This window comes from Homarus americanus, unplaced genomic scaffold, assembly GCF_018991925.1.
Source record: "Homarus americanus isolate GMGI-L3 unplaced genomic scaffold, GMGI_Hamer_2.0 scaffold6317, whole genome shotgun sequence".
Lineage (NCBI taxonomy): Eukaryota > Metazoa > Arthropoda > Malacostraca > Decapoda > Nephropidae > Homarus > Homarus americanus.
In genome coordinates, this window is record NW_024730668.1 from 13,634,970 (window position 1) to 13,649,824 (window position 14,855).

Below are 14,855 nucleotides of genomic sequence, written 5' to 3' on the forward strand. Positions count from 1 at the left end.
TTTTCTTCAGAATGATACTGAACCCAGGAATGATCTAAGCTGCTTCTTGCGGCTTGGTAGAGGCATATTGATTACAACATTTATTTTATCCTCTTGCAGGGAGAGTTGATTGTTCCCAAGGGAAAATCCCAAATAATAAATTTCTGAATAAGCAAAGAAACACTTCTTGGGACCAGCGGTCAATCCATGTTTCCGTAACCTCTCACATAACTCTTGAGATCTTGCAAGTGTTCCTTCTAATTTTAACTATAAACTAATACAATGTCAAAATAAAATTCAGTATTCTTCACTCCGAAAAACACCTTTCTCATCAGTCTTATGAAGGTAGCACAAGCAATTTTTAATCCAAAGGGTATACGCCGAAACTGCATCAAACAACGAAGAGTAGCAAAAGCTGTACATACTTAAGAGTTCTCCGACAATTTTACTTGCCAGTAACCTTTACACATGTCTATCTCGGTGATAGACATCAGTCACATCAGTTAGACCTCTAAAATGTATGCAAACTCAGAAGCTTTTCTCTGCCCTTTCAATAAGAACAACTGGCGAACAATAGTGAGAGTAAGATGGTTCTATTACACCTAATTCTAACATTCTGTCTACTTCTTCATCAAAAGCTTTAAAAAAATTATGAAGGATATGATATGGCTTCTTGTGTATAGGCATGTCAGTAGTTAACTTAATATCATGAATGACAGTTTGTGTTTTGCCTGGAACATCTGAGAAAACATCAGTAAATTCAGTCATTAGTTTAGTTAACTCAACTACCTTTTCCTCACTTAACTCCGGATTTACATTCAAATAAAAGTCAAAAGATTCACCAATGAGCTCAATGTCACAAACAGATCTCAGCTTGGTCCCTACATCATCTACAATACACAGATAACACTTTTCCGTTGTAGGGTGATCATCCTCCACCCGTCTGACATACTTCTTCAACATATTAATATGGAAGAGCTTAACTTGGTTCTCTACTTTGATCCAATTATCAACACAGTTATCATGACATTTTGTAACTGGGTATGGACCTTTCCACTGCTTCGTCAATTTGTTGTGAGAAGAAGGGAGTAGAATTTGAGCCTCATATCCTACCTTCAACTTATGCTCTCTAGTATTTGTCAAAATATTTCTTGTACTGTTTGCTGATAAACTCTGCATTTGCAGTTGCTAATCTCATAGAATCCTCCAATCGTGATCTCAAATCAAGGACATACTGGTAAGTTATTGTCAGTTCCTCTGCCAAATCTTCCTTTGTCCGCAAGTCATGTAAAATAACAGGACCGTGAACCTAACGTCCATAAAGTAAATTAAATGGGGAAAACTGCAAAGTATCATGTCCCAATCTTGTGGTCTTTCTATGCAGAGCTTCTTCAACATGGCCTTAAGGACGCTAAGAAACCTCTCTACAGTCCCTTTGCAACGAGCATGACAAGGTGTTTTAGTTAAAGCTTTAACTGATAACAAGCGATTAACATCACTCATCAAATCTGAGGTGAATTGAGCACCTCTCTCAGACAAAATTTCACGTGGGATGCCAACTTTTGAAAATATTATAACGAGATTCTCAGCAATGGCAGCAGTATCTATATTCTTTAAGGGAACCACTTAAAGAAAACGGGTTGAACAATCAATGAAGGCGAGTATATACATATTCTTTTTTATTAGAACACGAAGTTATGGGTCCTACTAAGTCTATGACAACTCTGGAAAAGGGTTCAGTTAGGATGGGCATTGACACCATGGGTACATTTCTTATAAAACCTTTTGACAATTCTGGCATAATCTACAATATCTCTTGATATCTTCTCCTGCACCAGGCCAGAAGAATTTTCTAAAACCTTTATCCGAAGTTTTTCTGTGTGAAAAATTACCTGCTACAGCTGAATCATGGGCAATAAAAAGACCACAACTTCTGAGTTTCTCTGGTACACCAAGTTGTTTCTTACCAACATCAAAATTATTTTTGCTACGAAGGCAAGTTCTGTAAATGAAGCCATTAATTATCTCATACCTAACAGTTTTACTCTTAACCATTAATGTCTTTTTAGGACTTTATTTCTAATAGAAGCAAGGGTCGGACATTCATTCTGAGCAGTAATCAGATTATGTTTACTAATATCCAAACCATCCAGAGTTGGTGTCAATAAATCTGTTAAACCTAATGTTTTCTTCTGCTTAGATCCCCTGGTCTCTACTTTTAACACACTGTCGCTTGAAATAGTTCCAGTCTCAGTCTGACCTGAATTCTCTCCAAATTGTGATCTTCTCGTCCACTAAGTTAACCGACGGAACCTCAACTCCAGGAACCATACCAAGAAGAACATCAGCAAACTTTATTGGGTGCAGCTATAGCAGTTACCTCTAAATAAAACATCTTACTTCAGGGAACTAGCCTGCCACACCAAGGTAATCATACAGTTTACTCAACCTACCTCTCTTGTGATTAACTGGAACAAGTTCGTTTTTAATCAAAATTGTGGAACATCCAGTATCTAGCACAACGGCAGCCTTTTTATTGAATACTAACCCATCCAAGTCAGCTAGAAAGTTATCAAGAACAAAATTTTTCTTAATTTTACTCTCCTCGTTTACTTTGCTTTTAAGCTGCCTATGTAGCACAGGAGAGCCAGGTTTTATATGTCCTGGATTATGACAGTCTTGACAGACTACATTTGACCTTCTAAAAGAGCTTTTGTTACATTTAGTCTCAGGAAGCGGTATAATTTTTTCTTTAGTTACTCTTCTTGGCTTTGAATATTTATGAGCCGATCTATATCTATCAGCAGCTTGAGGCATCTGAAATGAACTGGCAAAAGGCCTTTCCTTAAGGATATTCTTAGATCTGGATGACAAATACTTAAAATTTGATCGCTAACCATGAAATCACAGAAATCTTCGAAGGTTTTATTTGTGTTATTAAGTGAAACCCGTCTGTCTAGGTATTGTTCTAGTCTAGACACTAACTAAACATAATGTTCATTGTCTTTGCGTCTCTAAACTTACGTCGGTATGACTCGACATCAATTAAATACGCCTGCAATAATGCCTCCTTTAGCTGATTGCTGTCCTCAACAACTTCATGAGAGAGGCTAACAAATCTTCAATGCTTTATCTTTCAATGATGAACCAAAATATACATGATAATCTTTCTTCTGCCAACCATGAAGCTCTGCGAGTCTTTCGAATCTTAGGAGATAAGAATCTATTTCATCTTGACCTTCTGTAAATGTAGGCAAGCGAAGATCTGTAAAACAACCTTTCATGTCTGTATCCTCATTATCTTTACTAGAATCTGAGCGAATCTGAGTAATAGCTAATTCGTGATTCCTTTGTTTTTCTGCCTCTTCAAACTCTCTCTCCTTTTGACGTTCATCTCTTAACTGCCTGTGCATATTGTCATGGGTTGCGTTAGGCTTACCCACGCAACCAACGCCAAAGTTTGTTTTACTAGAGATAAGACGCCCAGCGAGGCATAACTGGGACATGTATTTTTCAATTAGTGTATGTTAGCCAGCCTTTAGGGAGGGGTGGGCAGTGAAACAGTGTTGTACTGTTCATCGCTTCTCACCCAAAAACCTCATTTTAAGTAGTATCCCCTCAGCCATGGGTTAGTTAAGACGTCGTCTCCATCCTCTCCCTCCTGAAAGGGGGCGGGACACCACACCACACAGAGTCCTCCACCGCCACTCCGTCCTGTGAACCGTCGTCGACACAAGACTAAGCGTGTTAACCTAGGTTGTTATCCCCGTGGAAATATCACATGTGGATGCCTGGTTGCGACAAGAGCAATCCGGGCTGGCCTATCAAACCTACAGTAAATGGTTAATTAATTCACGCTTACCGAGTTCTCCTGCACGACACCCGTCTACAGTGACTGTCAGTGACGCGAGACTATGTGTGGTAACCCAAGAGTACTTTTTGTTGTTATGGCCGTGGAAAGAAGTTCTTGTGATGAAGCCTGGTTGTAACAAAGCAATCCAGGCTGGCAGTAAATGTATCACTTGAAGAATTAAGGCTCTGTTAAGTCATACCCACAGTAGAGTAATCACATGTGTCCCCAAGTTGGAAATTCCCTGTTTTAGAAGATTAATTTTATTACAGCGTGAACGTGAGTGAATCATATATCCATGCAAATTGTAAATCATTGTATGGAAGCTTGACAAATAAATGCAAGTGCAATTATCTGCTCGTATCTGTGATCCTATCTTATTATTACTAAAGGTAATGACTGATTGGTTATGACAAAATATAACCAATAACTTAGATGGATGTTGAAAATTAAATGAATTGATTAAATCATCATTTATGAAGTATAAATCATGGAATGTCGAGTGGTGGAGTGAACTTCTACGTAGATACGCCATAATCTCCTGTAAGTAATCAGTGTGAAGGTATCGAATTCTACGGTAAGAAATAAGAAATACGACATATTATTATCTTTATATAATATAATCCACTCCTACTACCACTGATCCACCCAAAACCATGACACATATTTACGTTACTCTTTCTCTATAAGCGAGTTAATACTTTCAGTAGATAGACCAGCTTCCTTTCCTAGTTTAAGAATCTCAACTATATTAACGGTAGCCATGATAATAAATCATAATATTGTAACTCAAAGAATATGAAACATTAAGCTTTCGAACGAAAATGTATGATCGTTGAGCGTGTAAACTAACACTCACGAACCGGTGAACGAAGCACTGACTGCATCCACCAAGGAACCCAGTCGCGATACAACCTACAACTGATCTAACTGTGCTAATTAGTGTAACAACACTTGCACTGAACCTACCAAAATAATGTGAACACAGCAATGTGACAAAATACATCATAACACGGACAGCTTCGACATAAACGCGAACAACTTTTCAGTGAGACGCAAACACAAATGGGTCGCTCACCAAATGTGAAGGCTCAGTCACACTTTAGTCTGCCCAACGACTTGGACCAAAATAAAACACCCATCTCACTACTTCGATACGAACAGGCAATCACTCACGATCATGAAGTATGGCTGGTCATTGGTCACTCTGCTTGCATCCCGTGTCAAATAAACTCAATCCTAGGACAAATTCTAACATCAATAATACAGTAGTTTAATGAAGTGTCACTTGGTGATGTGAAAAGAGTTCCGACAGTATCCTACTCACTGCGCCATTTGTCGAGGGCTTAGATATAAACGCCCTCTAGTTCTTTTAATGATTACTGTCAGGTGGAACACTTTCGCTTTCACTAAGGATATTGAATAATATGGATAGTTGTAACAAAAGATGTCTATTTACAAATATTTACACTGATAATTATTCGGCATTAAGAAAGTGCAGCGCAACATTAACATAATTTTACGTGTTATAGAAGTGCCGGATTGCCGGCCGAAACAAATGCGGGAGTGTAGACACTGGATGTCAAATTTGGGGTCTTGTATATACACACGGCACAGGTGGAAAATTGGCGCCTTCTCAAAAACTTCACAGTATATCAAGTATCTTCCTAACCTGCACAGATATTTGGTAATGGACCCGGGAGGAACAGCGCAGAGGCCATTGCTGACAGTATCCGAGTTGGCGTGCTGACGTACAAGGCTAGGAGTGCAGCACTTCATACCAACATTAAAGTCCATTTAAACAGGGCCGGATTCAGGAGTGGGCAAAGTGGGCAGCTGCCCAGGGGCCTCCACAATCTGGGGGCCTCCACATGTGCGGTAGTAGCTATATCAGGGCTGGTCGACTTGAAACCACATGAATGACTCCAGTCATGTCTCACTTTTGTGTGTGTGTGTGTGTGTTGGGAATTTGTACACTATCAATAAATACACAGTTAATTAAAACTTTCTCAATGTTCTACTTTCCTCAATATAACTGCATATAGCTTCAAAATTCTCCAAAGAATTGTTCAAATTTAAAAATTTTCCTAGGGGACTTACAGCGCCCCCCGGAACTCCCAGATGTTTAGGCTCGCTTCACTCGCCATCCCACCCTCTTGGGTAGTTATAATGAGGGGGGCCTCCACAAAGAGGCTGCCCATGGTCCTCCACAGGTATAAATCCGGCACTGCATTTAGAATAGTGTCTAATTATTTCAGGAGTAACTGTCAACATGCTATTATATTTGCACAATTCATTCACATTAAGTTGTACATACATAGTAATTAACAAACATTACACAAGGCACCCTCAAACAGCAAGCTACACCATCGGCACCATAAACCAAAAGCGATAATAAATAATATAAATACTCACAGGTAGCAGATGCCCAACTGGGTCAGAAGAAGGGAGCCAAGAGAGTCAAGTGACCAGCCATACGGCTACACCCCGCACTGTGACTCGGTTCGAACTCCTCAGGTGCAACACCTGCTCACCTCTCACAAGGGCATGAACTTGCCCGCGATCACTTGTATGTTTCTAAGTAAATGCTGCGCAGAGGAGGAGACTTCAGACTTCTGTCCACTGCTTTCATTAAAATGGAAACATGTTAGCAACACTTGAGTTGCCGATGCAACATTTCATATTCATTTGTCACAGTCGACAGTGAGAGGTTTTCTTCTGATCTAGCATTTTGATATGTCGTGGTAACTACAGTACGAGAATTTATGTTCCAACCACCCACACACACACACACACACACACACATACTACTACTGCTACTTTGGTGTCACTCAGAATCGAGCATGACGATCATCCAGCTATGATACAATGATATGAGTGATTAGGGGTTTCACCTTTGTTGGTGAGCTCTGAGGTGACTCGAGAGATTGGTACGGGACCGGCAGGATCGTCCTCATATGTTGCACGTGTGGAGGGCTACATCTAGAGCATGAGGTGGCGGAGGCAGTTTCTGTCCAGCGTCGGCACGTGTCTGCCTTTGTATGTAATCGGGCTAACTCGAAAATATTGACACCTTATGTGGTGCTCCTCCATGCGTTACAGTGTGGAGTGATCGTTTCCCAGTTGAGTGGGTCGGTCTGGCACTTTTTCAGGTTTGCCTTAAGACTATCCTTAAACTTTTTCCGTTGCCTGCCAGCGTTACGTTTACTATTCGTTAAATGACTATATAGTAGTTGCTTTGGCAGTCAGCTGTCGTCCATGAGGGTAACAGGGCCAGCCCAACATAGTTGTTCATGGATAATGGTAGCCTTAATGCTCCTACAGCTGGTGTCAGCGATAATACTGGCATTTGTTCTCTTGCCTTGAGGTGCTTCCTATATGTGACCCAAGTCCTGCTGCCATATAGCAGGGTGGGGTGCACCACTGATTTGATGTTGAATCTCTTCAGCGATGTCCGCAGTGGTGGGCAGGTGGGAGACAAGGTACTGAAAGTGGGTAACATTAAAGAGGGTTGTACCGTTAAGCTGGCTGGATGGTGGAGGTGTCGGCTAAATGAGAATGTGAGTCTTACTTACATTCACCTCGAGGCCAAAGTGTGCATACACATTTGCGTTGGTGTTCAGGATCTCCTGTAGGTCGTGTTCAGAGTGAGCGACGAGGGTAAGGTCGTCTGCGTACTAAAGTTCAGTAATGGAAGCTACAGACACCATTGTTCCTGCTTGGAGTCGTATTATGTTGAAAAGTCCCTTCATCCGGTACTGGACGTCCACCCCACCGGCTAAATTGGCACTGGCTTGAGTAAGGAAGCCAGCCAAAAAATATGGAAAAGAGAGTTGGCGCCAGTACGCATCATTGTTTTACCCCATTTGGATGGAGGAAAACTCAGACTGGGTGCCATTGTGCAGGACACTGCCGTTCATGCCATCGTGGAATTGCCTCACAATGGCGATGAATTTTGGTGGGCAGCCAAAACAGCTGAGGGTCCGCCAGATAGCTTCCCTGTAGAACGAGTCAAAGGCTTTGGTAAGGTCGATGAAGGCCATGTACAGGTCGCAATGCTGTTTTCTGCACTTTTGCAGTATCTGTCGGGCAGCAAAGATCATGTCAGTAGTGCCCCGTGATGGAGTAAGGCCACAGTGAGATTCTGGGAGGAAGTTTGCAGCCTCAGGAATAAGTCTGTTTAGGAGGACTTGGGGGATAATCTTGCCAGCTCCGGACAGCAGCGAGATCCAGCGGTAGTTGCCACAGTCCGATCGGTCTCCCTTGTTCTTATAGATAATGACACTGGAACCGGATTTAAGAGCTTGGGGGATTTCCTTCTTTTTACGTGCCTGTAATTTGTAGAGAGATAATATTGTGAAGATATGAATGGGGTAGTGTGTGTGTGTGTATGTGTGTGTGTGTATGTGTGTGTGTGTGTGTGTCAGTCTCTTGCCTCAAATGCTTCCAAAGTAAAATTGTCTCTTGAAAGTGTAATTGTTCTCCTCTCAGGCTCAGTTAGCTGACCTTACTAAGATGAGGGAGGGCTTAACCGCAGACAAGTACAGTGAATAAAAAATAAAATAAATTTGTTTTGGCTTTGATAGTTTTACTTTATTTTTTGGTTTAACGGCACTTTATTAACAGGGTTTTTTTTTTAGTATCTTGGCCTTTGATTTTATTAGATTGTTTCCTTAAGATGAACTCATTTTATTATTTTTTTATTTATCAATTTATTTATTTATTTATTTAACCACATCCGAAATTTGATTACGGGAGCTCGATTTTGATGAGTTTAGAACGGGACTCATATTTTGTGTGTTATTTTAGAAACTGTGGCTCATAGTAGAGTTTTTTTTTTATGACCCGAGTTTCAGTTTTAGTTTGTTAGCGGGGAAGCTGGTGGTAGAGCGTTACCATTCTTGCCTCGCAAGCAAGATGTCACGGGTTCGATTCCCGGGCTGGCGGAAGTTGTTTGGACACTCTTCCTTGTCCCCTTCGTCCCTGTTCACCTAGCAGTAAAATAGGTACCTGCTGTAAGTCGAAAGTTGCGAATTCGTATTCAGGGACATGTTGTTGGAACTTCCAATAACTTGCTTAGACATACACCATTGACTCTTCAGGCTTCTACGCCCTCGACTCTTCAGGCTTCTACGCCCGTAACTCATGAAACATAAGGCAAGCATAAACTTAGCATGCTTCCCTGTTGGGCGCTGTAAACGCTTCTGTGCTTCACCTTACACAAGGATGTAGGGGGGGGTGCCCAATAAAAAAAAAAAAAACTTTGTTAGCGACTGACTGGTACTCGAGTTTATATTTTATGAACTGAGGCCTAAGTTTGGATTTTATACGAACTGCGTCTAAGATTTTTTAAGGCTACAGAAGTTATAATAATAATAATAATAATAATAATAATAATAATAATAATAATAATAATAATAATAATAATAAATTTTAATAATAATAATAATAATAATAATAATAATAATAATAATACATTTTAATAATAATAATAATAATAATAATAATAATAATAATAATAATAATAATAATAATAACAATAATAATAATAATAATAATAATAATAATAATAATAATAATAATAATAATAATAATAATAATAATAATAATAATAATAATAATAATATCAATAATAATAATAATAATAATAATAAACTACATTTAGGATTATATAATTCAGACTCTTACCATAAAAAATAAAAAATAGCGCCATCACGAGCCATCATCATCATCTAACAGACGGACGTTCATGGAAGTTACTCCTGTCTAATGTTCGTCGACCGTGTGTGTGTGTGTGACCATCCTGGGCAAATATGGCAAAATAATATTACACCTTGATAAAATCACACGGGAAAAGGGAAACAACGGAACACCTTAGCTTTCGTCTTTATTCAAGACATCTTCATGAAATATTACACCTGTTTATATATTACACCTGTGTTGAGAATATAACCAGTAAAGGTGTTCCTCCCTAGATGCTCTGTTAATATCCGTGACCTTGAGAGTTTTCCCCCTTTGTCTTATGATCAACAAGGAAAAAAATTTCCACCAAGGAAAATACATCACTTAATGGAGTTTGTTTATGCATTACCAATTTCACAAGAGAACAGGTGGGAGGGAGGACAGTGGGAGAGAGGACAGGTGGGAGGGAGGACAGGTGGGAGAGAGGACAGGTGGGAGGGAGGACAGGTGGGAGAGAGGACAGGTGGGAGGGAGGAACATGGGGTAGGGAACATGGAACATGCAGGGGGGAACGTGGACCCTTATTAGTGACGTTTAACAGCATTGAATAATACCTGGATATGTGTTAGGTCTAATATCTTATACCTCCACCACAAAACCGGCCTTATACTTCCACAGTACCCCACCTTATACCTCCACCATAATACCGACCTTATACCTCCACCACAGTACCGAATTTATGCCCCTACTATAATACCGACCTAATACTTCCACCACAATACCGGCCTTATACTTACACCACAACACCGGCCGTATACTTCCACCACAATACCGCCCTTATACTTCCACCACAATACCGGCCTTATACTTCCACCACAATACCGGCAGTATACTTCCACCACAATACCGGCCTTTATACTTCCACCACAATACCGGCCTTATACTTCCACCACAATACCGAAATGTGTAAATATTTTCATGAAGTATATAATGGAGGAAAACTGTAACGTGTATAGGCCTGTTTTGTAATACTGTAGTGGGGGAATACTTCCTTCATCCTTGGAAGTTAATTTGATGACCCCCTGTAGAATAAAGAAACTTAAACCATGTGAGTTGAGTTAGGTTAACACCTGTTTATTGTAGCAGGTGTCGATTATGTAGACACCTGTGATATCAATGTATACTGCTATTAATATGAATAACACAATGAACGACAAGAATGAATAATGTATAATTTATTCTTGTCAATAAATTTTCCACCTTAAGCTGCGGTCACACTAGAATTTTACGTGCAATAAATCCACGATCGCATTTCATCCATAGGCAATAAGTCAACAGTACGATCCGCACACTGGTCACACTAGCGAATGGAACAATCGGCCAAGCGCCCAGCAGGTAGCAATGTCTTTTCATCAATTTCCTCTTGAAATCGGGGTTTTCATAATTCCAAATTGCAGGGTACTTTCTCACTTTTTCAGTGAGAGCAATTTGAGACTCTGCCACAAGGAATACTAGCAGTATCCATTACGGAAATTTGGCGTGCTTCTGTAGCGTCCAAGCGATATTTGTTTACAAGTGACACACTTACTCTAGAGTCAAATGAAATTCCCGTCGTGATGTATTCTTATTATTTTTCATTTACTTTGACATTTTTGCTCGTGTTTTGTGATTGAAATACACTTTTTTTTTTTTTTTACATTTTAACATCAATAAGAAAAATAAGAAAGATGTAAATTTAATTAATACAATAGATTTTCAGACGCTCAGTATCGTCCCACTTTCGACAACAAATAGGTTGTCGCTGTTGAGACAACTTGAAGAGTTCGTTGGATTTATTCTGGGTAGACACACTAGTAAGACCGCAGCTTTAGTCTGTATCGTTGGTTGTTGATGTTGTGAGAAGGAACGAAACTGTAGCGACATAGAATTACTGAATTGAATTATATAATAGTGCCACAGTTAGCCATATTAAATGACACTCGAAATATAATATGGTTTTTAAGATGAGGGAAGGAGCGAGTGTGTGGTAGGTGAACGATGGAAGAGTAAGGAACAATGCGTGTGTGTGTGTGTGTGTGTTGTCATGGCCACTTTCAGCATTGCTCCAACTCCAAGGCCTATTAATCAGACTCACGTTCTGAAATAACGGCTGTGGTTAACAGACCAGTATCATGTAGACACTCCTTGCTACCTCTAGCTGATAGTTGAAGGTAACATTTAATTTAAACACACGGTGATAAAACATCCAAGGAAAGCTATTCTTTATACTGTGCCAATTGAGTCAGGACTGAGAAATACTAATTTATAACGATTAACAACTATTATATTTACAATAAAACAAGAGTACAGACATTGACACTGCATGGCCTTGTGTCCCAACTGATTTAGTAATTTATCAATCTTAATATCACAATATTGCTCTTCCTCCATTCACAGAAGTATCACTTAGTATTCACCTTAAATGCTTGTGAGTGAATTAATACCAAAAAGGAATAAAAGCAATAGTTGAAACAAGATTACAATCACTTTTCTGATCTTACATCCACACCCTGTATTCTCCCCTGGAGGAAGAGAACGTTTCTACATAAACAAAAAATAAATCTATTACAATTATTTTATTAACTTAAGACATCTTTGTATAAGTACATAATATTATATGATTACAAAATATTAGAAATTACATTAATCCAATATAATTCACATAAAAAAAAACTAATTTCAAAGGACATACAACTTTTATATCTTTCATAGAAAACCAAACCGCTCTTGCAACGGTTATTGATATAAAAAGAACATACAGCCCACATCTTAACATATTAACGGTATGTAAATACATAGTCATATTTAACAGTGTGTGTGTGTGTGTGTGCCATCAAGACTCCTGTTGTGCCTTCTAGTGGCAACACACGGTAACTGAATTGTTGAATTGAATTGTAACAGTTTATTTAGCCAGAAAAATACAGATACAGAGTGGATAATAATAACAATACTGTATTAACATCGCTGAGCCAGTTGAGAACCTGAGCTCTCTTTGAGGCACCTGATATATACTATACATTTATCTCAAGGAAGTATTATGTAACATTTAGTATCATCTGGAATAGTACAATAGCATGGTAGTAATAAGTACATCTCATAATGTTACCACGGTTATCACTTCAATATTTATTTATTTTATTATTTATTATTTTTATTTTTATTTTTATTTTTTTATTATTTTTATGTTTTTTTTATTTATTTCTATATACATATACACATACTGTTACGACCTTGTCGTATTTTTCTATTATTTTTTATAACATGCTTCCATGTTGTTCCATATTATTCCTGTAATGATGTGTTATATTTACTATTATATAATCTAGTCACCTTACCCTGTGCTGTTAAGGTTTTAACTGTTATTATTTGTTCAAGCCCATCTTATTTCTTCATTTAGTATTGTAACAAGCATTCTTTGTTTCTCTAACGACCATCTGCATCGTTGAACGACCTATGTTTCACGGGAGGGAGCCGACCCTATATATAGTACCCCACCAGCAGACCTAGTTCAGTCCAGTCCTCTTGTCATTCAGTTCACATTCTTTTGAATGACACCCGTCACCTGTTACTTATACTTCATTTTATTTCTGTGTTATTCCTGTCGCCACCAATGTGGTATATCTATGTGAGCACCTATTCATGTCTCTTATGTGTCCATCAGTGCTTGCTTAGTTACATTTAAGTAATTCAGTGTTGTTTCACGTTAGTTAATTTCAGTGTTAGTTATTTTATAGGTTTATGGAGTGTTAAAGTAATCCAGTGCTTTATTTTTATTCCATAAATTTAAGCAGTTCTTTTGATGTTTCGATGTTTAGTATCATTTGTGTCTTAAAAGTTTCGATAGTGAATCAATTTGTTGTGACAGCCTACGAGGCTCTTTTATTGTGTTAGTATTTAATTTAATTAAATTCCTAAAGGTTTACTTTATTTATTTTTATTCCCTTTTGATTTACATTACTTTTTTTTGTTTGGTTACGCCTAGAACCTGGATATTAAAGTAAATTAAGAGACGGCGTAGCAGTTTTGGCGACCTTGCCAGGATTCACTAACGACCTTTTGACACTTGTGATATTCTTTTTGTTTTTGTTTTTGTTTTTTTTATTAACTAGCCATCATGGTTATCATTAGCCAAGATGATGTGGCTGCCTTTGCATCAAGTAATCCCTCCATTGAGGTAGTTTCAAAGTTAAATGCACATGAGTTAAGATTAATTTGCGAGTATTATGGTGTGGTAATTTCTAGCAGCGCCAGTAAAGTAAAGTTGTTTAACGCGGTAAGAAGTCTGCTGTTTGGAGATAGTGTTGATGTTGGTTTGAGAGAAGACCACGGTGAAGCTAGTCAAGTTAACGTAGCTGAGTCACGTTCAGTGAATGATGAATTACGCCTTCTCGAGTGGCAAATAAAATTGAAAGAAGCTGAAGCTATAGCGAAAAGAGTTGGGATACGTCAGGCGGAAGCTGAAGCTAAAGCGAAAGAAGTTGGAATACTTCAGGCAGAAGCTGATTCAGAAAACTTGCGTCTGCGTATACAGCTCGGTCAGACTAACCCTTCTAACACCGATGGCCTCACCCCCAGATCTAGTTTTCTCATTTTGATCCAGCACGTGCTGCTAGGATAATGCCCACGTTTTCAGAGGAAACAGTTGATGAGTTTTTCATTGCTTTCAAGAGACTTGCTACCACTTTAAAGTGGCCTATAGAGTTTTGGCCCATTTTTGCTTCAACAAGCGTTTGCAGGTAAGGCTCTGTGTGTTTTTTCGTCTCTTACAGACAGTGACGCTAATGATTATTTATGTGTTAAGGAGGAATTTTTGAAGGCTTATGCCCTTGTTCCTGAAGCGTACAGACAACGCTTTCATGGCCTCCGTAAGAAGGCAGAGCAGACCCACCTTGAATTTGCTAGGAATAAAAGAGAGGTATTCTCAAAGTGGTTACACTCCAAGGAAGTGAGTGAGTTTGACTCCCCGATTGAGTTAATGCTCACAGAGGAATTTTTGTGAACCATCAAAGAAGAGATTGCAGTATACTTGTTAGATAGGGAATTTAGTACTATTGAAGAGGCTGCTACGCATGCTGATGGATTTGTTTTGAGACATGGTAGGACTAACAGGTTCAAAGGGCTTGTAATCCCTCTCTCCACAGAACGTGACAAGGGAATACTAACAATGGTAATTTTGTGCGTGACAGGAGGAGCTGGACGCGTTCGCCACCTAATGGGGCATCCAAATTTTCTACATACACTTGTAGTTTCTGTGGAAAGCCAGGTCATAAGGCAGAGTTTTGTTGGACAAGGCTGCAGCCAAATA

At 39.0% G+C, this 14,855-nt stretch overlaps 1 protein-coding gene across 1 annotated transcript in view; it reads right to left on the minus strand.

Annotated features, from left to right (window-relative positions):
* Positions 1 to 942, minus strand: part of LOC121867089 (protein P54-like) — a 33,021-nt gene extending 32,079 nt beyond the window's left edge. The window contains exon 1 of the mRNA XM_042366844.1: positions 593 to 942. Within this exon, the coding sequence (XP_042222778.1) occupies positions 593 to 942 (350 nt within the window). The remainder of the gene's footprint in view (positions 1 to 592) is intronic.
* Positions 943 to 14,855: the final 13,913 nt, after the last annotated feature.